At 48.7% G+C, this 27,365-nt stretch overlaps 1 protein-coding gene across 1 annotated transcript in view; it reads right to left on the bottom strand.

The window, feature by feature from the left end:
- Positions 1-25,921, bottom strand: part of LOC147693497 (olfactory receptor 52K2-like) — a 152,518-nt gene extending 126,597 nt beyond the window's left edge. The window contains exons 1-4 of the mRNA XM_086936024.1: positions 25,010-25,921; positions 18,328-18,383; positions 10,352-10,377; positions 9,903-10,037 (exon numbers count right to left, since the gene is read on the bottom strand). Of these exons, the coding sequence (XP_086792150.1) occupies positions 9,903-10,037; positions 10,352-10,377; positions 18,328-18,383; positions 25,010-25,921 (1,129 nt within the window). The remainder of the gene's footprint in view (positions 1-9,902; positions 10,038-10,351; positions 10,378-18,327; positions 18,384-25,009) is intronic.
- Between the last annotated feature and the right edge of the window lie 1,444 nt (positions 25,922-27,365).

Here is a 27,365-nt window from a genome sequence, read left to right as displayed (position 1 = left end):
GGGTGTATCCACCCCCTTCCTGGGTCCCACCCATAGGAGGGGACCTAGCAGGTAATCCAGCCCACCAGATTCGAATAAGAGTGGGAGCAGTGCCATTTCAACTCAGATTATCCTTAAGAAACATAAGAAATGAAACTCTGGACCCTTCGACATCCTACTCAACGTAGAAGACTGAAGAATCTCCCTTGTGGTCAAGGAGTGACCACCCTGTGCAAACAGGCACCATCCAGCACCTCGACCCTTGCTTTGTTGCAGTTCCCGCCGGACTCGAGCGACAGAGATCGACGAGATCAAGCTTGCCTGCCTTCCTCCATCCCGATCCACAGTCCCTGCAGAGCTGAGACCCGTGGAGGCGACCGGAAGCGTGGGGCATGCCGTCTTGAAAAGGCCACGAGACGCAGACCGTGCAGCCCATGAGTGACCCTCGAAGCTGTACACCGGGGTTTGAGTAGCCCCAACACTGAGCTACTCTTGCACCAAAGCTCCCCCTCCACACTCGACGAGTGCTGCGTGGGGCCCTTCTGCTTGTGTTGGCTCGACGCGTTGGCCCGGTCACTTGCCAGCTGGCTTGTGGCCCCTGTGCTGACGAAAACCTTAAACCGACCTGCTTTTCTGGTTGCTCCAGATTTGCACCAGCTCCTGTGAAAAGGAGCCCCCGCTCTATCCCTCCTGGTCCGAGTGAGAAGCAATCTCCTAGTTCCGCGTGGATTGCTTTTGCCAAGTGATGTTTGCTCCAATCTTGAAGCCGACGGCGCTGACGGCGAGAGCCTGCGTGGAACAGATCGTGACCTGCTCCTGGACGTCGCAGATGCCCCAGAGCCCACGTGACAATGGAGAGAAGCTCCTCGACAACCATCTGATTGCGCCCGACATTGACATTGCAATGGTGCAAGCAGCACTTTACGTGCTGCACCCGAATCCCGCAAGCTTTTCCCGAGTTCAGCATTGCTAGTCCAGACTGCTCCCAGCGATTCCCTAGGCCCTAGGCCTAACCACTGTTCGATTGGTATCTCTTATACCACTTTTTTAATATATGGTATGAGTGGCCACCCGCCCTCATCCATAATTGTGCAACTTTGTATGTTATACTGTGCTTTTGATTTAACGCTTTTGCCCCTTTGCTCATAAAGAGTACTGGGGATTATTTTAGAAATAAACACATATATTTTTATAATATATACTTGTGTGGTGTCCTTTCATTTGATATTACAGGATTGTATGTGGTAAAACAGCTCGCTTAACACGACCTTTTTAAGTTAAGCCTTTAAGGCTGCTTACTCCATGCTACCCCTAGGATAGCTTGTCTAACAAGGTTGACTTACAACCAGACACCATAAGGGATTGTTTGGACTGATACAAGGTGGTTCCAGAATTGGAAACATCACATAACAGGCCAACTTCTCACAGATGGGAATGACTAGATGTGGGTCCCATGCTCACTACACCACTGGAGTCAAGCTATCCTGGCTGATAATGGCTGATTGTCGGAAACCGGTCCTAGGATGCTTGATTCTGGTCCAGGGAAGACATGGCTTAGCTATTCGGGCTGGACTGCTCCCATGAGGCACAGGGTCAAGACTGATTTGCATATGGCCATGTCTGAACTGGGGTGGCGTGGTGAGCAAAATAACGATGGATTAAATCCAGATCTGTGACTGGGGGTGAATGTTTTGCCAATGTGCAACATTCCGTAAATCATCTTGTGTGTTTTGCTGTTAGCCCTATGTGGGAAGGTTAAGTCCAGACGTGGGTCCTGTGCTCACTACGACACTGGAGTCAAGCTATCCTGGCTGTTGATGTCTGATAGCCAGAAACCGGTCCTAGGATGCTTGATTCCAGTCCAGGGAAGACATGGCTTGGCAGTTCGGGCAGGACTGTTCCCATGAGGCACAGGGTCGACTGATTTTCATATGGCCAGTATGAACTGGGGTGGCATGGTGAGCAAAATAACGATGGATTAAGCCCATATCTGTGACTGGGGTGAAGGTTTTTCCAATGTGCAACATTGAGTCCATCATCTTGTGTGTTTTGCTGTTTGCCCTATGTGGGTAGGGTATACCCAGATGTGGGTCCGGTGCGCACTACACCACTGGAGTCAAGCAATCCTGGCTGATGACGGTTGATAGCCAGAAACCGGTCCTAAAATGCTTGATTCCGGTCCAGGGAAGACATGACTTGGCAGTTCGGGCTGGACTGTTCCCATAAGGCACAGGGTCAAAACTGATATTCCAATGTCCATGTCTGAACTGGGGTGGCGTGGTGAGCAAAATAAGGATGGATTAAACCCAGATCTGTGACTGGCGTGAATGTTTTGCCAATGTGCAACATTCCTTCCATCATCTTGTGTGTTTTACTGTGTGCCCTATGTGGGATGGTGTAGGAGAGTAGGGTCTGCTATCCTATGGTCACCCCAATTTTTGATTTTTGCTTTGCTGGTTTTCGACTTACTGAGGCTGTGGGCCTGTTAATCAGACCCCCAGCCTGCTGTTCTCTCTCTAAATTTGTAATACATGTGCTATAGGTACATACCACAATTGGAAATGTACTCCTTGTCAGCCCCTGTACCAAGCACTATAGGTGCTCAGGGCATAGGTGCCACCAAGGCCTACCAGGGGGCTGAAGCATAGCTTTTGCCACCCCTGGCTGGTTCTTAAATTGATACAACTGGCTGATCACTCAGCTGGGGCAAGTGGGTGTAATCACCCCTTGCTTAGATATAGTATACCTATATCTAAACCTATATCTGGACACATATAAACCTGTGAGTCACTCCTATGGAAGGCCTTATCAATCCCGGAGGCAGAGTGCGTGGTTTAATGTGAGATGGAGCTCTGGCATGAGCTGAGCCTGTCTGCAGCTGTTGGGAACAACTCCCTAAGCTGATCCAGGATAATGCCATACCATATACTATTAAGTGCCTTATAATCCTCGCGGTTATATAGCAACTTTGGTTTGGCTTTATCAAAACATGTCGTGTAAGGTGTCATACGAATTGGAATACTACCCCCTCACCAGTTCTGGCGACGGGGTTAGCCTTCCACCCCTCTAGAGGGAGAAGACATGTTACTTTACTGAAACGCGGTTGATTTTAAAAGAGCCTCAGATCCACAAAATGGATGCCTCTGCCACAGACACGGTTCTGGCCTCCTGCTGCTGACCGAAACTCAGCAGATGGTGGCCTGGACAAAGGGTTTCCTGTCGCAGGGCGGTGTTACACCACCCCAGACAGGAGATAGTAGATTGTAGCAGGGAGGTTTCAAAGAAACCAGACACTGCCTGGGGAGCACAAGGCTGCCCCTTGCATAATCCAGCCAAACCGGTTCTGGGGCACACCAGCCCCAGTCCCAGTGTGGCCTGGAATAAAGGAAAGGGGTGTATCCACCCCCTTCCTGGGTCCCACCCATAGGAGGGGACCTAGCAGGTAATCCTGCCCACCAGATTCGAATAAGAGTGGGAGCAGTGCCATTTCAACTCAGATTATCCAGAAGAAACATAAGAAATGAAACTCTGGACCCTTCGACATCCTACTCAACGTAGAAGACTGAAGAATCTCCCTTGTGGTCAAGGAGTGACCACCCTGTGCAAACAGGCACCATCCAGCACCTCGACCCTTGCTTTGTTGCTGTTCCCGCCGGACTCGAGCGACAGAGATCGACAAGATCAAGCTTGCCTGCCTTCCTCCAGCCCGATCCACAGTCCCTGCAGAGCTGAGACCCGTGGAGGCGACCGGAAGCGTGGGGCACGCCGTCTTAAAAAGGCCACGAGACGCAGACCTTGCAGCCCACGAGTGACCCTCAAAGCTGTACACCGGGGTTTGAGTAGCCCCAACCCTGAGCTACACTTGCACCAAAGCTCCCCCCTCCACACTCGACGAGTGCTGCGTGGGGCCCTTCTGCTTGTGTTGGCTCGACGCATTGGCCCGGTCACTTGCCAGCTGGCTTGTGGCCCCTGTGCTGACGAAAACCCTAAACCCACCTCTTTTCTGGTTGCTCCAGATTTGCACCAGCTCCTGTGAAAAGGAGCCCCCGCTCTGACCCTCCTGGTCCGAGTGAGAAGCAATCTCCTAGTTCCACGTGGATTGCTTTTGCCAAGTGTTGTTTGCTCCAATCTTGAAGCCGACGGCGCTGACGGCGAGAGCCTGCGTGGGACAGATTGTGACCTGCTCCTGGACGTCGCAGATGCCTCAGAGCCCACGTGACAATGGAGAGAAGCTCCTCGACAACCATCTGATTGCGCCCGACATTGCCTGGTTCCGTCCTGGTTCCACCCTGGTCACTGCTGAGTGACCCATACTCTGTCCCCTCTGCTTTCAGATACTTCTCGACTTCGATCCACCCTTGGATCAGACCGGACACTTCTGCTTCCCATCGCCTGCAGCATCTTCAGCTCCAAGCACCCAAGCCTGCGTGTCAAAACCCGACGCCACTTCGACCCTATGCACCCACTTACTGTGGGTGAGGTAACATTGCAACGCCGGTGTTCCCACACTGGTACACACCTCTAGGGTCTGTGTCTTAAGTTTTGTTCCTCTAGGTTCAGCGGAAGTATCTTGAAACTCTCTTTCTGTAACTTTTACGCACCATTGACATTGCATTGGTGCAAGCAGCACTTTACGTGCTGCACCCGAATCCCGCTGGCTTTTCCCGAGTTCAGCATTGCTAGTCCAGACTGCTCCCAGCGATTCCCTAGGCCCTAGGCCTAACCACTGCTCGATTGGTATCTCTTATACCACTTTTTTAATATATGGTTTGAGTGGCCAACCGCCCTCATCCATAATTGTGCAACTTTGTATGTTATACTGTGCTTTTGATTTAACGCTTGTGCCCCTTTGCTCATAAAGAGTACTGGGGATTATTTTAGAAATAAACACATATATTTTTATAATATATACTTGTGTGGTGTCCTTTCATTTGATATTACAGGATTGTATGTGGTAAAACAGCTCGCTTAACACGACCTTTTTAAGTTAAGCCTTTAAGGCTGCTTACTCCATGCTACCCCTAGGATAGCTTGTCTAACAAGGTTGACTTACAACCAGACACCATAAGGGATTGTTTGGACTGATACAAGGTGGTTCCAGAATTGGAAACATCACATGTCAGGCCAACTTCTCACAGATGGGAATGACTAGATGTGGGTCCCATGCTCACTACACCACTGGAGTCAAGCTATCCTGGCTGATAATGGCTGATTGTCGGAAACCGCTCCTAGGATGCTTGATTCTGGTCCAGGGAAGACATGGCCTAGCTATTCGGGCTGGACTGCTCCCATGAGGCACAGGGTCAAGACTGATTTGCATATGGCCATGTCTGAACTGGGGTGGCGTGGTGAGCAAAATAACGATGGATTAAAACCAGATCTGTGACTGGGGGTGAATGTTTTGCCAATGTGCAACATTCCTTAAATCATCTTGTGTGTTTTGCTGTTAGCCCTATGTGGGAAGGTTAAGTCCAGACGTGGGTCCTGTGCTCACTACGCCACTGGAGTCAAGCTATCCTGGCTGTTGATGTCTGATAGCCAGAAACCGGTCCTAGGATGCTTGATTCCAGTCCAGGGAAGACATGGCTTGGCAGTTCGGGCTGGACTGTTCCCATGAGGCACAGGCTCGACTGTGCCTCATGGGAACAGTGGTCAAGACTGATTTTCACATGGCCATGTCTGACTGGGGTGGCGTGGTGAGCAAAATAAGGATGGATTAAACCCAGATTTGTGACTGGGGTGAATGTTTTGCCAATGTGCATCATTCCGTCCATCATCTTGTGTGTTTTGCTGTGCGCCCTATGTGGGATGGGAATGACTAGATGTGGGTCCCATGCTCACTACACCACTGGAGTCAAGCTATCCTGGCTGATGATGGCTGATAGTTGGAAACCAGTCCTAAGATGCTTGATTCCAGTCCAGGGAAGACATGGCTTGGCAGTTCGGGCTGGACTGTTCCCATGAGGCACAGGGTCAAGACGGATTTGCATATGGCCATGTCTAAACTGGGGTGGCGTGGTGAGCAAAATAACGATGGATTAAACCCAGATCTGTGACTGGGGGTGAATGTTTTGCCAATGTGCAACATTCCGTCCATCATCTTGTGTGTTTTGCTGTTAGCCCTATGCGGGAAGGTTAAGCCCAGACGTGGGTCCTGTGCTCTCTACGCCACTGGAGTCAAGCTATCCTGGCTGTTGATGTCTGATAGCTAGAAACAGGTCCTAGGATGCTTGATTCCAGTCCAGGGAAAACATGGCTTGGCAGTTCGAGCTGGACTGTTCTCATGAGGCACATGGTCAAGACTGATTTGCATATGGCCATGTCTGAACTGGGGTGGTGTGTTGAGCAAAATAATGATAGATTAAACCCAGATTTGTGACTGGGGGTGAATGTTTTGCCAATGTGCAACATTCCGTCCATCATCTTTTGTGTTTTGCTGTTCGCCCTATGTGGGAAAGCTATGCCCAGACGTGGGTCCCGTGCTCACTACGCCACTGGAGTCAAGCTATCCTGGCTGAATACGGCTGATAGCCAGAAACCGGTCCTAGGATGCTTGATTCTGGTCCAGGGAAGACATGGCTTGGCAGATCGGGCTGGACTGTACCCATGAGGCACAAGGTCAAGACTGATTTGCATATGGTCATGTCTGAACTAAGGGTGGCATGGTAAGCAAAATAATGTTAATTTTAATGTTAAGAGGCATTTATTTAGCGCACTGTCACTGTGAGTTTCCTGGCGCTGATAGAATACTGAGAGTAGACAATAGGAAATTAGTGAGGATGGGAGAAGAGCTAAGTTTTTAAGGATTTCCTAAAAGAAAGAAGGGAACAGGAAGTCTTCAGTGAAAGTAGGAGAGAGTTCCACAGCTTAGGGGCCATGTAAGAGAAACTGCGACCACCAGATTTAGTGAGTTTGAAACGGGGAACGACTAGGAGCTGGAGGTGGGTGGACCTCAGGGTGCGAGGGGGACAATAAGGAGTGATCAGGGACTTCAGGAAAGCAGGGGAGGGACCAGTGAGAGCCTTGAAGATCAGGCAGTGGACCTTAAAAGCTATTCGTTCACTGACTGGTAGCCAGTGGAGTTGATGTAATAAAGGTTGGGCCGACTGCCATCTAGGGATTTTGAATGCAAGTCTGGCAGCCTGGTTCTGAACAATCTGAAGCCTGGACAACTGGGATTTGGGAAGGCCAAGGTATATAGAATTAGAGAAGTCCAGACGGGACATCACCAGGGCTATTAAGACTTGTAGCAAGGCTTCGGGAGTCAGGAGGTGGGCAACTTTCTGTGTCCTGTATAGCTGGAACATGCAGGAGGATGTTACCGCGCTCACCTGGGCCTTGAGAGTGAGCCCAGAGTCAATGATGACCCCGAGACTCTTTACACAGCCAGCAGGGGAGGGAGGTGTACCAAGCTCAGTAGGCCAATACTGGGGGCCCCAGTAAGGGGCACTTCTCCCAGGAAGGAGAAGCTCAGTTTTGCCAGGGTTGAGCTTTAGTTGATTTTGGTTCATCCAGTGCTGGATGTGTATCATGGCCGCCTGAAAGTTGGTGACAGCGTCAGGGGAGGTGAGGTGAGGGGGAAAATAATTTGCAAATCATCCGCGTAATTAAACACGGTGACGTCCCACCTACCTAAAGAGTGAAGGAGGGGTTGAAGATACAAATTAAAAAGAAGGGGGGACAAAGAAGATCCCTGAGGGACCCCGCAGGATGACGAAACGCTGGTGGCGCTAAAAGGACCCAAGCTGACTGCCTGAGATCTCCCCTCTAAGAAAGACTTAACCCAGGACAAAGCAGGCCCACAGACTCCGGCGGACTCGACACGGTGGAGTAAGATGTTGTGGTCCACCGTGTCGAATGCCGCCGATAAGTCAAGTAGGACTAATGCCTGGGGTAGTCCTCTGTCGGCATTGCTTCTGAGGTTATCCAACACGGCCAGGATCACAGCCTCTGTAGAATGGGCTGGTCTGAAACCGGCCTGGTTGGTTTCCAGGAAGTTGGACTCCTCAATGAATTGCGAGAGGCAAGTGGTAACATGTGCCTCCAAGATCTTCGACAGGTAAGGCAAGAGGGAGATGGGCCGATAATTAGCGAGGACCGATGGTTCCGCGCCGGGTTTCTTTAACAGGGGCACCAGTACGGCTTCCTTAAATGACCTGGGGACTATGCCAGAGTTGAGAGAAGAATTAAGTAAAGGTAGAATGCAATGTGAGAGGGTGTGACATATATCGCGAAGCACAGAGGGGGGACAGCAATCCTTGGGGGAACCAGATTTCACACGGGTGGACAGCTTGGCAAGGGAATCCGGATCGAGTGTAGGGAACCGGGACAAGGTAAAGGTATTGACGGAGGGGGTTACTGCTGTGGCTGAGGGAGGGGAGTGGGGGATGGAATTTTTAATTGAGGTGATTTTGTCAATAAAGAAGGAATTTAAAGCATTGCATGACTCTGCAGATGGAGGCAAGTTCGGGAGTGTCCTGGCGTCCGATGTTAATTCGCCAAGGACCTTGAAAATCTCTTTGGATTTGTTAGGAGCTGTTAAAATTCTCTCTGAGACGAAAGCAGACTTGGTTGTGATGATAGCTTTTTTATAAACTTTCCGTGCAGACACGTACGCCTCCCTGTCTGAGCTAAGATAATTACGCCTCCATCTACGCTCCAGTTGGCGTAGCTCGAGATGTTGTTGTTTCAGGGCCGAATTGTACCATTTATGGGAGTTACTATGGCGTGTTCGGGGGAAGCAGGACAGGGGTGCAAATTGGTCGCTAGCCGTCGTGAGCCAATGGGTGATGTTAGCGTCCATGATGTTAACGTCTGGGATGTCAGTAATTGGAGGCTGGGTCTCAGCAAGGGAGGAGAGGAAGGCAGATGAATCAAAGGCCTTCCATTTCCGAGCGGTCCCTCCCTCCAGAGGGGGAGGCCTGACCAGACCCTTTACAAGGATGGAGGACTCGATCAATGAGTGATCGGACCAGACACAGGGGGAAATAATCGGACAGGAAAGCGACACCCCCTGTGTCCAGATGTGGTCCAGGATATGACCCCCGATGTGAGTAGGGGAGGTGACGTGCTGAGTCAGATTGAGGCTAAGGAGCGCCTCGAACAATTCGATGGCATGAGGGCCAGCGTCAGCATGATTGAACCAATAGTTAAAGTCTCCGAACATAGCAATGCGGGCTGAGGAAGTCATCAAGGTAGAAAGCTGCTCACAAAGAGCGGCAGAAAACAGGGGCATGGGGGTAGGGGGACAATGAGGGTCAGAGCGCCAACTTCAGTTGCCAGGCTGATGATGAAATTCTCGGCATCAGGAAGACATAGTGAGGAGGACGCGATGAAAGGCAAATCTTTGCGTATGACTGCCGCCACCCCACCGCCACGGCGGCCAGTAGGCCGATTGGCGTTCAGCATGTAATAGTTAGGGGGTAGAGCAGCCAGGATGTCAGGAAGGGAGAGGTCAGACAGCCAGGTCTCGGTGAGCAGCAGAATATCAGGATTCTCAGCTGTCAATAAAAGAAAGATATCGACATGATGTTGAGGGAGAGACCGTGTATTGAGATATAATATACGGATGCAGGTCTCGGACGGGGTGGGGACAGAAGCGGATGCCCGGATGAGTCTGGGAGAGGGCAGGTCGGCCGAGATGCCAAGAGACACAAGACGATCCCAAGTTGTGGATAGAAGAGCACGAGGGGGATGCTGGAGGCCTCTGAGTGAAGCAGAGGAGTAAGTAATGGGAGGGGCGGCATCCCAGGGCCCTGGGCCCGTCTGGCCGCGGACGGGCGCAGACGGGCTGGACTTTGGCGCGACTTCGGCGCGCTGACGGCGTGCCCGCTGCGCCCGTCTGCTGCGCTCCCTGTAAAGGGGCGCCATTTTATAGGGCTGAGGTCGTGAGGGGCCGAGCATTGGACCGCTCACCTACTCACCCTCCTCACCCAAGATGGGGGCCAACTTCGAGTCCCGGCAGGAATTAATCTCCTGCGAGGGACGAGTAGTGGCGAGAGGACAGCGGACAGCAAATGCGGCGATTAATACTTCCCAGCGCGCAGTAGGGGTAATACCTGCACAACAAAAAGATTATTGACAGACACAAACATTAAAATGATATTAAAATGCGCGGGAGGCGCAGAGCACAGCGCGAGTCAGGCGAGTGGCTAAGATCCCACTGAACAACTCAAATATCCAATCAATTGGGGGCTGAGGCACAATGATTTTTATAGGGCTGAGGTCGTGAGGGGCCGAGCGCTGGACCGCTCACCTACTCACCCTCCTCACCCAAGATGGCGGCCAACTGCGAGTCCCGGCAGGAATTAATCTCCTGCGAGGGACGAGTAGTGGCGAGAGGACAGCGGACAGCCAATGCGGCGATTAATACTTCCCAGCGCGGAGTAGGGGTAATACCTGCACAACAAAAAGATTATTGACAGACACAAACATTAAAATGATATTAAAATGCGCGGGAGGCGCAGAGCACAGCGCGAGTCAGGCGAGTGGCTAAGATCCCACTGAACAACTCAAATATCCATAATAATGAAGGATTAAACCCAGATCTTTGACTGGGGTGAATGTTTTGCCAATGTGCAACTTTCCGTCCATCATCTTGTGTGTTTTGCTGTCCGCTCTATGTGGGAAGGGTATGCCCAGACTTGGGTCCCATGCTCACTACGCTACTGGAGTCAAGCTATCCCGGCTGATGACAGCTGATAGCCAGAAACCGGTCCTAGGATGCTTGATTCTGGTCCAGAGAAGACATGGCTTGGCAGGTCGGGCTGGACTGTTCCCATGAGGCCCAAAGTCAAGTCTGATTTGCATATGGCCTTGTCTGAACTGCGGTGGTGTGGTGAGCAAAATAACGATGATTTAAAACCCAGATCTGTGACTGGGGGTGAATGTTTTGTCAATGTGCAACATTCCGTCCATCATCTTGTGTGTTTTGCTGTTCGCCCTATGTGGGAAGGGTATGCCCAGACGTGGGTCCTGTGCTCACTACGCCACTGAAGTCAAGCTATCCTGGCTGATGACGGCTGATAGCCTATAACCAGTCCTAGGATGCTTGATTCCGGTCCAGGGAACACATGGCTTGGCAGTTCGGGCTGGACTGTTCTCATGAGGCACAAGGTCAAGACTGATTTGCATATGGCCTTGTCTGAACTGCGGTGGCGTGGTGAGCAAAATAACCATGATTTAAACCCAGATCTGTGACTGGGGGTGAATGTTTTGCCAATGTGAAACATTACGTCCATCATCTTGTGTGTTTTGCTGTTCGCCCTATGTGGGAAGGGTATGCCCAGACGTGGGTCCTGTTCTCACTACGCCACTGGAGTCAAGCTATCCTGGCTGATGATGGCTGATAGACAGAAACCGGTCCTTGGATGCTTGATTCCGGTCCATGGAAGACATGGCTTGGCAGATAGGTTTGGACTGTTCCCATGAGGCACTTGGTCAAGACTGATTTGCATATGGCCTTGTCTGAACTGGGGTGGCGTAGTGAGAAAAATAACGATGGATTGAACCCAGATCAGTGACTGGGGTTAATGTTTTGCCAATGTGCAACATTCCGTCCATCATCTTTTGTGTTTTGTTGTTAGCCCTATGTGGGAAGGTTAAGCCCAGACGTGGGTCCTGTGCTCACTATGCCACTGGAGTCAAGCTATCCTAGCTGTTGATGTCTGATAGCCAGAAACCGGTCCTAGGATGCTTGATTCCAGTCCAGGGAAGACATGGCTTGGCAGTTCGGGCTGGACTGTTCCCATAAGGCACAGGGTCAAGACTGATTTTCATATGGCCATGTATGAACTGGGGTGTTATGGTGAGCAAAAAAACGATGGATTAAACCCAGATCTGTGACTGGGGGTGAATGTTTTGCCAATGTGCAACATTCTGTCCATCATCTAGTGTGTTTTGCTGTTCTCCCTATGTGGGAAGGGTATGACCAGACATGGGTCCCGTGCGCACTACACCACTGGAGTCAAGCAATCCTGGCTGATGACTAGCCAGAAACCGGTCCTAGGATGCTTGATTCCAGTCCAGGGAAGACATGACTTGGCAGTTCGGGCAGGACTGTTCCCATAAGGCACAGGGTCAAGACTGATTTTCACATGGCCATGTCTGAACTGGGGTGGCGTGGTGAGCAAAATAAGGATCGATTAAACCCTTATCTGTGACTGGGGGTGAATGTTTTGCCAATGTGCAACATTCCGTCCATCATCTTGTGTGTTTTGCTGTGCGCCCTATGTGGAATGGGTATGACTAGATGTGGGTCCCATGCTCACTACACCACTGGAGTCAATCTATCCAGGCTGATGATGGCTGATAGTCAGAAACCGGTCCTAGGATGCTTGATTCCGGTCCAGGGAAGACATGGCTTGGCAGTTTCGACTGGACTGTTCCCACGAGGCACAGGGTCAAGACTGATTTGCGTATGGCTATATCTGACCTGGGGTGGCGTGGTGAGCAAAATAACGATGGATTAAACCCAGATCTCTGACTGGGGTGAATGTTTTGCCAATGTGCAACATTCCGTCCATCATCTTGAGTGTTTTGCTGTTCGCCCTATGCGGGAAGGGGATGCCCAGATGTGGGTCCCGTGCTCACTACGCCACTGGAGTCAAGCAATCCTGGCTGATGACGGCTGATAGCCAGAAACCGGTCCTAGGATGCTTGATTCCGGTCCAGGAAACACATGGCTTGGCAGTTCGGGCTGGACTGTTCTCATGAGTCACAGGGTCAAGACTGATTTGCATATGGCCTTGTCTGAACTGCGGTGGCGTGGTGCGCAAAATAACGATGATTTAAACCTAGATCTGTGACTGGGGGTGAATGTTTTGCCAATGTGCAACTTTACGTCCATCATCTTGTGTGTTTTGCTGTTCGCCCTATGTGGGAACGGTATGCCCAGACTTGGGTCCAGTGCTCACCACGCTACTGGAGTCAAGCTACCCTGGCTGATGACAGCTGATAGCCAGAAACCGGTCTAGGATACTTGATCCCGGTCCCGGGAAGACATGTCTTGACAGTTCGGGCTGGACTGTTCCCATGAGGCACTGGGTCAGGACTGATTTGCATATGGCCTTGTCTGAACTGCGGTGGCGTGGTGAGCAAAATAACGATGATTTAAACCCAGATCATCCTGGAATCAAGAAAGAACCTCTGCCAAGGAGAAAGCTGAAACTGAAGAAGGAAGATTGTCCTGCTGTTGCTCTGCTGGACTGACCTGTTGCTTTGCTGCCAAGGAGAGGGGAAGGACTTTGCTAGTGTGCTGTGTCCCCTGTCTTGAAGGAATCCCCAAGGGCCTGAGTAGAGCTGGCTCCTTGTTTTGAAGTCCCAGGAACAAAAGGACTTCACCCCCAGCTTCCCTGAACTCTGCTGAGAGAGTTCTGTCCCTCCTAGAGTGCTTGATCCAGTTGTTGGGCCTCTGGAGGTTGTACCTGTGCTGGGAAGCTTGAGAGCAAGCTTGAGTGACTTTTGAAACTAAAAAGTGTTGCATCGCTCGCTTGCGGAGCACATTCCCAACAGTGCGAGAAGTTTCCCGCCGCTACGAAGGTCGAGATCGTCGCAGCGCCTGACGCCGTCGCATCCTTCGTTTGCGGGACGCACCAGACCGGTGCGGGAAAGCCGAACATCGCTGCGAGTGTCCTCGCAGAGCCTGTCGGCGCTGGGTGAGATCGCTGCACCGCTTGCTTGCGGACCGCATCACGTCGCTGCGAGCATCGTCGCAGAACCATCGCCTCGAGGAGCTGCGAGAAAGAGGATCACCGCTGGACCGCGCATCCTCGCCCCGGAAATCGTCGCAGCACCTACGAGATCGTCGCATCGTGCCTTTGAGAGAACAGACTTCCTATGGAACCTACGCACCGGAATCCATACAAGTGGCCTTCCTCCCCATACAGACCGGATTCGTCGCAACACGCCCGCTGCTGCAGCGGGGCTGTCGCATCGCCTCCCCAGGGTCTCAGTAGCAACGCATCGCTTGTTTTCCACCGCACCAGCTTCTGCTTTTGGAACTTTGTTGCAACTAAAAGGTACTGTGAGTAAACGTGACGCAACTGTGAACTTTTCACGCATCTGTGGTTTATTTTACTGCTGCTTGCAGACCTCATTTCGCCCAGACCACCCGTGCAGCGGACCTAGCGTTCCACGGCTGTTGGTACCGGGACACTCTTGGCGCCATTTCCGGCGCTTGCCGCGGCCAGGCCCCTTTTCGAGGCCACGCCCCCTTCCTAGCCCTTAAAAGGCGCTGATTACAAACGCCTAGGCAGATCGACAGACACTCCTGAGGCGGAAAGCCGGGAGCACGAATTCTTGTGAAAATTGTACTTTTTAAAATTTGAGAGTCACCTTATTCTTGTGCTTTTAAATCACTTACCCTCTGCTCCTTTATCTGCTGCTTGCAGACCTCATTTCGCCCAGACCACCCGTGCAGCGGACCTAGCGGTCCACGGCTGTTGGTACCGGGACACTCTTGGCGCCATTTCCGGCGCTTGCCGTGACCACGCCCCTTTTCGAGGCCACGCCCCCCCCCGCCCCCTCTCACGGACCCATAAATCATGTGTAGATTCCGGACGCGCAGCGGTCGAGCGCAGCGGGCGCGTCGATTGCGCACCGAAGGCGCGCCTAAGGCAAGCCCGTCTGCACCCGTCCGCGGCCGACCGGGGCTAGGGGCATGCCACTCTGCCCAAACCATCACTTACCCCGCCTCCCAACTCCGCAGTCTTCAGGGCCCCTGGCCTCTCCCTGCCTCCACTCGCTCTCTCATATCTACACTTAACCTTTCCCCCGCCCCCTCATCTCCCAACCCTCTCGCTCCCCCCACTCCCTCTCACTCTCCCAGAGAAGACGCCAGCCCAGTCTCACTCAAAACTCTCTCGGCCTATTACCTTAACACCCGGTCAGCAGTAGCCCACTCACATGAACTGTCGGTACTGCTTGACCTCCACGCGCCTGATCTCCTCTTTTTAACAGAGACTTGGTTCAGCGAGGATTCTCTCCCTACCCTACTGGCCACTCTTCCTGCTTCATACTATGCTCTTCGAGCAGATCGTTCCAACGGCAGAAATGGGGGCGGCGTAGCAGTGATCGCCCGGTCCGATCTCCCTTTTCAATGTCTAACCCTGCCAGATATTGCCACAACAGAGTACCTAGTTATCCGCACTACTTCTATCAATCCTCCTCTCACTTGTGTCCTCACTTACCGGCCCCCTCAATCGCCCTTATCCTTCCTCCCGATTTTCAGGAGGTACTATCCACACTAATGGTCAATAACTCCTCCATTCTACTACTGGGAGATTTTAACTTTTGGCCTTCAGATCCTGCGGAATGCCCTTCCTCTAGGGAATTCTCAGATACACTCCTATCCCTTAATTTTGTACCTCATGTCCATTCCCCCACTCATGTCAAAGGACACATTTTAGACCAGATTTGGTCCTTGAACTGCCCAATAGACTCTCTGACCATCTCGCCTTGCACGTGGTCCGACCATCACCTGATTTCGTTTACCCTTCCCATCAATCCCCCTACCAGGCCCCCGCTCCCAAAGAATGTTTGGGTCCGCTCATGGAGCCGAGTAGATCCAGAGAATCTATCTGCGCTATTAGCTTTCTCCTACCCTACCCTACAAGGCCTGTCCACTCTTTCTCAGGCCGCTGCCATTGAACATTGGCTCTCCTCTAGCTGTGATTCAATCGCCCCGTTGAAGCGGATGTCGTCTAAACGGGAGAAAGATGCCAACCTATGGTTCAATGAGGATCTTAAAACCATCAAACTTGCAGTACGCCGCTCCGAGCGTGCCTGGAGGAGGAACTATTCTCCCTCACTTAGAGCTGAGTTTACCACTCTCCTTGCCCAATATAAGAAAGCCATCCTGGCTGCAAAAACGGCCTACTTTTCCGCAAAGATCCATGCAGCTGAGAATAAACCGAGGGAAATCTTCTCGATTGTCCACAACTTGGCATTTTCCGACAGGACATCTCTCAAGCCCTCCCCGTCCCAGGACCTTTGCCACTCTTTAAATAATTTCTTTATCGAGAAGATTGCTACTATTAAAGCCAACATCCCCTCACCCCCCCCCGACGTTTGTTGACCCTCAGTGCCCCCCACCCAAAGGACAACTCAATGCTTTTCCTCCCCTGACGAAAGATTCCATGGCCTCAATAATTCCTCTTGTCAAATCCGGATCCCCACTGGACACTTGCCCTGCACACATCCTTCATCACATCTATACAACTTGTCCAGACCCCCCCCCCTTCACTTCCTTAACAGTTCCCTTTCCCAGGGGGTTGTAGCCAACCCACTGAAAACCGCTGTTATTGTCCCCATCTTGAAAAAACCGGGCGCAGATCCTTCGATCCCCGCCAACTACCGCCCTATCTCCCTCCTACCATTTCTGGTGAAGGTGCTCGAACGCCATGTCACCAGGTCCCTGAGCACCTTTGTGGAGGAGTATGGGATTCTCGCCCCCCGCCAGGCCGGTTTCCGCCCCGCACACTCTACGGAGTCTGTAGTTCTCTCAGTCCTCGACAACCTCAGGGAGGGAATGGATACCAACCAGGCCCAGGCCTTGGTTCTCCTCGATCTTTCAGCCGCCTTTGACACGGTTGATCATACCATCTTACTTTCCCGTGTCAAGGCGGCGGGGATCGGAGGTTACGCTTTGGTATGGCTGTCCTCCTTCCTGAGGGACCGCACCCAGGCTGTTCGCCTGGGTGACTTTTCTGCGGACTTCCAGAAAGTTCAGTGAGGGGTCCCCCAAGGTTCCTCCCTTTCACCCCTCTTGTTCAACCTTTATATTGCCCCTCTTATTTTTTCACTACAACAAATGGACGTCAGCATATACAATTATGCTGACGACCTTCAACTTGTTTTCAACCTGTCTTCTACCCCTACTTCCATCTCAAACTTCCAGTCTATTATGATTTTTATCCAGGACTGGATGAACTACAACCACCTGAAACTCAACCCCGATAAGACCGAGTTGGTGTTAACAGGTGGTTGCTCCAGTCCTTGGTCCTCACTCTTTTGGCCCCCTTCCCTAGGTTCTCCCCCGGTCCCCTCTACCTCAGTTAAAACTTTAGGTATCAAACTCAACTCTCAGCTCACTCTTCACTCCCAGGTCAGTTCTGTGGTGTCTTCCTCCTTCCTGTCACTACGCACCATCCGCAAGGTATCCCGCTTTTTTACCCTCGATGCCTTGAAACTGATCATTCTGGCAATTATTATTATTATTATAGGAGTTTGTAGAGCGCCTGGTGATGCCTCCCGGCGTGTCCCCGCGCTGTGGAGAAAAGTATTACTAGAGTGTAGAGCAGCGAGCAAGCAATTAGATAGTGAAAAGATAAGTTATTAACTGTTTTCTAAAGGATGTCTCGTTTTTTTCCTGTCTGATATTCATGGGGAGGGTATTCCACTTCTTGGCTGCAAGAGTGCGAAAGGACCTGCCTCCCAATCTAGCAATGGTCATATCCCGCCTGGATTATGGCAACGCCCTATATGCGGGGATCCCTGCATATAGTCTACGGCGGTTGCAACTAATCCAGAACCAGGCGGCACGATTGGTGTTCAATCTCCCGAAATCCCACCATGTAACCCCCCTTCTCAGATCTCTACACTGGCTTCCTGTCCGCGAACGCGTCCAGTTTAAACTTGCATCTATTACCTTCCAAGCACGTCTGGGCGCGACTCCGGCCTTTATAACATCTGGAATCGTTCCCTATGTCCCAACCAGAGAACTGCGCTCCTCCTCGCAATTCCTGCTTTCAGCCCCCCTGCTTTCGGAGAAAGAAATGGGGAGGATCCTAGTTTGCAACCCTTGCCCCACTCCTGTGGAACTCCCATCCTCTTGAGCTCAGATCTATAACTCTGTACCCTCAATTTCGGAAGAAACTTAAAGCCCACCTATTTGTCAAATGTTTTAACTAAACCACTCGGTGTTCCCCCCTTCCTATCCTGTTTTCCCCCACTCCTACTTTGGAGTTCTGTCTATTGCAGCGCCATGAAACCGCTGGTGAAAGTGCGCTACACAAATATTTCAAACTCAAACTCTGTGACTGGGGGTGAATGTTTTGCCAATGTGCAACATTACGTCCATTATCTTGTGTGTTTTGCTGTCCGCCCTATTTGGGAAGGGTATGCCCAGACGTGGGTCCCATGCTCACTAGGCCACTGGAGTCAAGCTATCCGGCTGATGACGGCTGATAGCCAGATACTGGTCCTAGGATGCTTGATTCCGGTCCAGGGAAGATTTGGCTTGGCAGTTCGGGCTGGACTGTTCCCATGAGGCACAGGGTCAAGAATGATTTGCATATAGCCATGTCTGAACTGGGGTGGTGTGGTGAGAAAAATAACGATGGATCAAACCCAGATATGTGACTGGGGGTGAATGTTTTGCCAATGTGCAACATTCTGTTCATCATCTTGAGTGTTTTGCTGTTCGCCCGATGTGGGAAGGGCATGCACAGTCGTTTGTCCTGTGCTCACTACGCCATTGGAGTCAAGCTATCCAGGCCGTTGATGGTTGATAGCCAGAAACTGGTCCTAGGATGCTTGATTCTGGTCCAGGGTAGACATGGCTTGGCAGTTTGGGCTGGACTGTTCCCATGAGGCAAAGGGTCAAGACTGATTTGCATATGCCAATGTTTGAACTGGGGGGTTGTGGTAAGCAAAATAACGATGGATTAAACCCAGATCTGTGACTGGGGGTGAATGTTTTACCAATGTGCAACATTCCGTCCATCATCTTGTGTGTTTTTTGCTGTTCGCCCTATGTGGAAAGTGTATGCCCAGACGTGGGTCCCATGCTCACTACGCCACTGGAGTCAAGCTATCCTGGCTGATGACGGTTGATAGCCAGAAACCAGTCCTAGGATGCTTGATTCCGGTCCAGGGAAGACATGGCTTGGCAGTTCGGGCTGGACTGTTCCCATGAGGCACAGGGTCAAGACTGATTTGCATATGGCCATGTCTGAACTGGGGTGGCGTGGTGAGCAAACTAACGATGGATAAAACCCAGATCTCTGACTGGGGGTGAATATTTTGCCAATGTGCAACATTCCGTCCATCATCTTGTGTGTTTTGCTGGAGTGTGGGTATTCCCACACATCCATCGAGGGACTTTGTCACTTGCCAAGATTTGCCAGTAGTCGTAGACCTAGGAATTCATCCAAATGCTGTATCTCCCCAGGGGAGGCATAATGAGGAGAAATGTGCATATTTCCCCTCATTTCTGACTCCTGTATGTGCTGCATTCTGCAGTTCACATAGAAAGAGTAAAACACCTCAGAGGATTGTTTTGGTGCCGAAATGTGACCCTTGCTAAACAAAAACAATCCTGGCTACTATACAGGCATAGTGCAAGTGTGCCTGGGTTGACGCTAGGAAGCAGTTTGTGAACCAGCACAGGCAGAAAGCAGATTTTTCTGCCCTCTCCCTTACAAGCAGCTTAGCAGAGCAAGATAGCTTGCTGTGTTGTGCTGTGTGAATATTTGATATAAATATGCTCCTGGGCGTTTTAAGGGCTGTGAAAATGTATTTGCCCAGGTCACAATCCTATAGACAAACTAAAAGTTTATTTGTACAAGTTTGTGTTTTTTTCCACTGATGTAACAAAACTTGAAGGGCCCTCCTGAAAGGTATGTGGAGGGCCCCCCTCTGGACTCAATCAGGCAGCGCCACGCAGATAGAATCTCCACAAACGCCGCTTTCCGCTGCTCGTCCCCTTTTAATGCATCGTTTTCAACATATCGATTGATTCGAAAAATTCATTCTTCAGGTTTGCCAAAATTGTTTGTTTGTAACTTTTAGCCCTTTGATTTAAACACACAAAGTCACTGAGGCACACTTTTTCCCTGGGTCGTGTATTGTCCTAGATACTTTTAAATGTAGGCATTGTATTCACACATCCCAGATTGCTGTTCACTAACACGGAAAGAAATTATATCACCTCCTCTTTAGTTGGTAATAATTTTCACACAATTGTGAAATGCCAGATATGCTCTGACAAACGAGGCAGATTCCATGCTGCATTTGTTTTCAGGAAATACGAAAATCATTATGAGTATTCAGCCTGGGTGCACCTTTATACCATGTGGCTTTATAAACTTAGAGAGCCTGTTAGGTCCATGAATCAGTTTTAAAATACCGGGCTATTCAATCGTACTATGTTGCAATATTAAATTCCTTTAAAAATCAGCCCAGGATACACCAACAGGTGCGAGATTAATCACAGATAATCTCTCTTAGAATAGCTACATACGAAGAGTTTGAGAAGCAGCCCTATTTTGGGTAATTAGTATATTTTTTTGTTCTTTTCAGCCGATTAGATCCACTGCTATCACCTCTTTCAAACAAGGCTGGCTACATCCACATGGATTCTATAAGTAGGTTTCACTTGTATATTTCTTTCTTATATGTGCTTTAAGCAAGCCATCTTTGGAGTCAATCATTACATTTATTTAAGACAGAGCTCCCCATAATTATGCCAGAGATTTTCCTCTCTTTCTTTTCCCTTTTCTTTTATCCTTTTTTCTTTCTTCCCCTCATTGTATTCTCAAATTTATGTTTTTATTATTAAATTGTGAAATCAGCACATCTATAGATTGCTCTTTACTGTTAATTGTATATATCCATATGTATATGTTTATTTAACCGTATTCATTGCTTCTTTTGAAGGATTGTATTTACATGCGAGCATTGGTGTTATATCTTGTATCAATAGGGACTGTGTACAGGTGTTTCAATATGTTAGAACTATGTAAGCAGCATTATATATTTACATACAAATATACTCATGAGAATTAATTAGCAATGTATAGTATCAAGGGAGTTCTAACTGCTGTTTTATTTCATTTTAGATTTTTTAATCTGATGGTATTTCCTGACGAAGACACGTCTGTGTCGAAATGCGTGTCAAGCTACCATCACCCATTCCTTTATTATTTAACCCCTTCACTGCGCCGGCTATTCCGCCGCAGTGCTAAGGGGGCGGGGCGGCTGCGCGACGGGCGCATGCTGGTGACGGAACCACTCCGTCACCAGCCGCGGTTGCCCTGTGCTCATGACGGAGCGGTTCCGTCACGGCCCCGCCCGCTCAATAGAACGCTCAGCACAGGCGCAGAATCCGCACCGCGCAGGCGTGCCGAGCGGCCCGTGACGGAACCGCTCCGTCATCAGCACAGCACGGCCGCGGCTGATGACGGAGTGGTTCCGTCACCAGCAGGGGAGGGGTTAATATATAATGATTTTCAAATGTACTACTGAAAGTTACTGAACACTGTTTTTACTATGAACAAGAATTGTTATAATCATTAAAATCCAATGTTTTTTAATATAATCTTTCTTTCGAACTCCTTGTTTTACATTGCTTTTGTCTTGTACTGCCTGGGAATATTATTTTTCACTCAATCAGGAGCACTCCAGCAAGAGTATTGTGCTGAGGGGACCCTTTGGAGCTTGTGGGGCCCCTGCACTGTTTTTTTTTTTTTTGCATGGGCAGAAACCTTCCACACAAACTTTGAGCAGTTAGATTCAATCATTGATTTCTATTGCTTATGCTCCACAAGAAGTAGCTCTACAAGATGCATTACAGGGCAGATCCACCGGATGGATGGCTGCCACCTTGGCAGAGGCTCACTGGGCTTCTTTTATGGATATATTTAAAGGTGCTACATGGGCTACACATCTACTTTTGCTTCTCCCTATAGACTGGATGTGAGAAATGTTGAATCCATGAATTTTGGTTCCAAAGTATTAGCAGCTGCGATACCCTGAGCATTTGTATCTCATGATTTTTTCATAAAGTAATTAGTGGTAAAAGAAAATGGGTTGAGGAGGTAATTACTCTATTACTTACCTGTAATCTTCATTACTCCGAATATGCTTTTTCTAGTGCCAATACGTACGGCCCTCACTCCCAGTTGGAGAACCTGAATTCCACTAAATATTGCTAGGGTATCTAGAGGAAGTGGGGTGTTCGCCATCTCTCTTTAATGCCATAGTAGTAGGAGGAGCATGGTAGAATAATTTAGGGTATTTTTGATTTGAGTCTTTTGAGTGGCTCCACCTAGGTCATGTGGTCTCTGGGTAGAGGCTACATACCTCATCCAGTAAGTATTGGTATGAGAAAAAGGGTATACAGTGTAATGAAGATTAGCGGTAATTAGTTGAGTTATTATTATTAGCGGTAATTAGTTGAGTTATTTTATGAATTGAATTTCTTTACATTATTAGCTAGTGTGCATGTAATATCATATGACAGTATGGGTAACCCAAAATTGAGAGTTGTACAAATAGCCACTATTCTTAAACTCAGTATCTTCTGTACATTTGAAAAATACAGTAATCTCGTTCATACTTACCTTTCATTCATTACATTTTGCCATATTGTGTTTGTGCATGGTCGGTACACTAGGAAAAATAACTACAAGCCTCAGCTCAATTGTTGGTTTAGGTTATTGCATGTTTTTGGACAACCAAGAAACAATCTATATCCCTGCGACCATTAAGGTCTGACGAACCAAAAAAGTCTGTTACTACTGTAAATTGACAATCGGGCATAACATTTCAGGTGAAAAGATCACAAATTAAAACCTTTACCTAATATATATATTTTTTATGTCAACCATTACTTCCTTTTGGAAAACCTTGCACAATCTACACAAATGACCCCTTGCTGAATTCAGAAGGTTTCGGAAATGCATTATTTTTCCAGGTTCACACCTGTTTACATCACAAACTGCAAAAAATAGGAAAAATAGGAAAAATGGACTACCACTTAGAAAAATGCAAAACATTTGTCAAAGATATTGGTTTTCTTGCACAACTCTAAGTGTTCAGCCTGGGACGACTCCTGGTGGCCTACCGCTCTGGGGACAGCACCGACACCCACCGACCACGCACGCAACCTGGGATTCATCCTCGACTCCACCCTCTCCATGTCCAAACAGGTCAACCCCGTCTCCTGCTACAACATCCTCCGCACCCTTCGCAGGATCTACAAATGGATCCCGGCCGAAACAAGAGGAACGGTGACATAGGCCCTCGTCAGCCGCAGACTGAACTACGGCAACGTACTCTACGCCGGAATCCCAGCCAAACACCTACGACGACTCCAGCGCATTCAAAATGCCTCCGCCCGACTGATCGTCAACGCACCCCGCCGCTGCCACATCACCCCCACCTGAGGAACCTACACTGGCTCCCCGTCGACAAGAGGATCACCTTCAAACTCCTCACCCACGCACACAAAGCACTCCACAACGCCGGACCAGCCTACCTGAATAGCAGACTCAACTTCCACACCTCCACCCACCAGCTCCGCTCCGCCAGCCTCACCCTCACCACCGTCCCCCGCATCCAACGAGCTACCTCCGGTGGCAGATCCTTCTTCTACTTTGACGCCAAGACCTGGAACACCCTTCCTACCCACCTACGTCAGACAGAAGACCTACTCGCCTTCAGAAAACTCCTCAAGACCTGGCTCTTCAAACAGTAGCATCGCCCCCCCTCAGCGCCTTGAGATCCTCACGGGTAAGTAGCGCGCTTTACAAATCCCCTGATTGATTAATTTATTGAAAGCTGGTAAGACAGCAATCTTAACAAAGAAAACCATTGGCTAATGCCATGTTTAGGAATAAATCACAGTGCTTTCTTAGATGTCTTGTTTTTCAAATAAAAACTCAATATTTTCAGTATTTAACCTATTTTCTCGGTTCTCTCCAGGAATATCAACAAACTCTGGGTGCATCTGGAATTCCCAAACAATGGACGAATAGACACAGATTTGGACCAGAACTTTTTCATGGATAAAAGTATGAAGGCCTTAGAGCAAAGTGACCCAAATATCAAATAAGGGCTTAGCACTGCGTCCGAAAAACCTCGGCAGCAAAAGGTTTAAACAAATTAACAGTATTCTCCTTCAGGTTGGTTTAGTTAAAGACTTAGTGGCATATTAACAAGGGCGATATCGCCGCTTTAGCTTGACTTTTTCCCACTAAAGCGGCGATATTTTTATCGCCCTATTAGCAAGCTGTCGCTAACAGCAGTTAGCGACATCTTTTAGGCGATAGCTACGGGTTTGGGGCCCGCTTTCCATGTCAGCGATATTTATCGCTAATGACATGCAAAGTGGGCGTACCCAAACTGTTAGCGACTGAAAACAGTTGCTAACACAGCTATCGCAAGGAAGGCGAAGCGACAAAAAAAATCGCGGTAGGCGCGATTATCGCTAGAATCTAATTCCTGCTAAAAAGTTGACTTACCTGTATAGTCCATGGTGGGGGGATTATCAGATTAAGCCCCCATTAGCCTTAATGCGATAATATTGCTGGATTTCCAGCAATATTCTCGCATTGAGCCGCTATCGCCAGATATTTTATCACATTGGAGATAAACGTTGCTAATAGCATGTTATCTCTGCGATAATATCCGGCGATAGGCAGCGATTAAAAAAATGCGCTAAGCGCATTTAGCGATAATTATCGCTATTTGTTGCTAATATGTCCCTTAGTTTGATGCAGGCAAAGTCTATGCTGCACTGATGTATTCTTAAAACAATTAAAAAGGAAGATTTGTGTTTACTGGTATTCGGTAGGTGGGTGACTTTAGTGTAATAGCAAATGTCACATTACCATATTTACCAATGCAAAATAAGTATTCCATGGCTACTCCAGAGGTTTTGCCATGCTCAGGAGTGAGGCTTGGGAGTCCTTCACTGGTGAAGAGTGGTACATGATGTTAAGCATTTTCAGTTGATGTTAAAAGGGTGCCAAGAAGATATTCATTCAGGTACTTATAAGTTGTATGTTAGCATAAATATCAGAGGAATGTCTGTCTTTTGTAGCGTAAGATGACGTGCTGTGACTTTTAATGAAAACTTCAAATTGCAGAGACTTGAGGAAAGTTATGAAGAGTATTACAGAGTCTGCATTAGATCTGTGGTTGTCTTTGAAGACCATTTGAGGTCTTTTATCGATCAATGTTTTCAGTTAGTGGCATCTTGAGCTGTACTGGTGTTCCTACATTGGCCCTTAAAATATTTCAGCACTCCATCACGTATCTGTTTTGTTTTTACCCCATATACTATCGGGTTCACCATGGGTGGGGCCATCATGTAGCAGTTCACCAGTAATATGTGAATATGAAGAGGCATGTTCTTACCAAACCTATATATTATGGTCGAAATAATATTTGGAATGTAAAACACTAGTATGGCACAGATGTGGGAGCCACATGTTCCAATTGACTTGGTGCGTGCAACACTCGATGTAAGAAGGAAGACAGCCCTTAGTATATGTAGGTAAGACAGTAGGATTAATATAATATCAATCACAACAACAAACAGTGATACAATCATTCCATAGAGGTTATTGAGGGTTATATCAGCACAAGCCAGCTTTGCAACTGCCATGTGCTCACAGTAAGAGTGAGGAATGAGATTGGATTTACAAAAAGGTAGCCTTTTAAGAAGATATGTCAATGGGCTTGTTGAAATCACACACCTAAAGAAAGCTGCGGCCCCAATTTTAAGGATAGCTGGAGGAGTGAGAATACTTGTGTATCTCAAGGGATTGCAGATAGCAACGTAGCGGTCAAAGGCCATGGCCACCAGTATTGTTGATTCCAAGGCAGCAAATGTGTGAATGAAGAACATTTGAGTGATGCAGGCCTCGAAATAGATTTCTGCAGAGTTAAACCAAAGTATCACCAACGTTTTTGGAGTAGTGGTGGAGGACATCACTAGGTCGATAAAGCATAACATGCTGAGGAAATAATACATGGGTTGGTGGAGGCTAGGTTCGACCGTGATGAAAAACAGGAGAATGCAGTTCCCCACCAGTGTAATGATGTACATGAAGCAGAAGGGAAAAGCAACCCACAAGTAATAATCTTCCAGTCCAGGAATTCCCATCAGGATGAAGGTAGAGGGATGGAGGCTGCTGGTGTTATTAGCTGTCATAGTGCTTACCCGATGCCACTGCTCAGCCTAAAGAAACCTGTTTTAAAATAGAAAAGAGTGATTACATTCACAAAATATCTAGGATATATGTGATTTTAATCTTTAAAGCACCATTCCTGACTATAACCTTAAATGCATGAAAAGGTTCCTTAAACCATTTAGTGATGATACAAATTAATATAAACATAACTAACTTTAAAACATTCCTTCTGCTTCATCCTCCACAGAATCATTCAATATAACTTCACAAAAAAGATAGTGACGAAAATCAGAGAGAAAATCATCAACAGACACCTCACTGATTACCTCAACAACCACCAACTACTCAACACCACTCAGTCTGGTTTCAGACCCAATAACAGCATGGAAACTGCCCTTTTTGCTGCCAAAGATGACATCCTTGAGACCCTGGACAGAGGAGACTGGGCAGCATTCATCCTCCTAGACCTCTCTGGAGCATGTGATGTAGTCTCCCACCCCATCCTCATCAAAAGCCTACACAATATTGGATTCCAAGGACACACACTCCAATGGATCTGCTTCTTCCTGATGGGAAGGAGCCAATGAGTCTGCCTAGCATCCCTCACCTCAGAAGCCTGAAACCTTATATGCATGCATTCTCCCGGAGATCAAAGCTCTTCAACACATACAAGATCCCTCTAGCCAGCATCATCCCCTCTCACCATATCAACATCCAACTCATTTTCTACCTTATGGACAAAACACCCAGTACCCGGATCAAGTTCAATGCCTACAAGAATGAAATTGAGCACCTGATGAAGACCAACTGTCAAAAGCTGAACACCGACAAACCCGAAATTGTTAATTATGAAGAGCACATCGATGTGGAACTCCACCTGGTGGCCAACAGAGCTAGGACCTACACCCACCCCCACCACCTGCAGGGAACCTTGGGATTTTCATTGACAGCAAACTCGACATGATTGCTTAAGTCATTCCCATCCATACTCACTGTGAAGATGCTGAGGAGGATTTTCAAATACCTCCCAATAAGCATCCAGCAAACAGTCACACACGCCCTGGTCACAGGCAGGCTTGATTAAGGGAACACAGTTTATGCCAGGATAAAAAAATACTCACCAGAAGGCAGCAGACTATTCAGAACTCGGTGGCCAGAATCACTCTGAAACTCCCACAGTGCACTCACATCACATCACACCTTAAGGAGCGCCAATGGCTCCACATCCACAACGAAGAACAATTCAAACTCCTTACCCACACTCTCAGGGCACTATATAACACTGGCCCAGCCTACCATTACAATTACATCTGCTTTTATGAACTCCCACTTGCACAAATCCCACACATATGGAAAATCAGAACTGGTGGTCAAGCCTTCTCCCACATAGCACCTAAAGTATGGAACAGCCTGCAGATGCACTAACAGTCTCCTCCTCACTTCGAGAAGCTGAAGACCTGGCTC

The sequence above is a fragment of the Lissotriton vulgaris genome, chromosome 8 (assembly GCF_964263255.1).
Source record: "Lissotriton vulgaris chromosome 8, aLisVul1.2, whole genome shotgun sequence".
Taxonomy (NCBI): Eukaryota; Metazoa; Chordata; class Amphibia; order Caudata; family Salamandridae; genus Lissotriton; species Lissotriton vulgaris.
The sequence above is the reverse complement of the archived record's forward strand: the minus strand, read 5'-3'. Positions and strand labels throughout refer to the sequence as shown.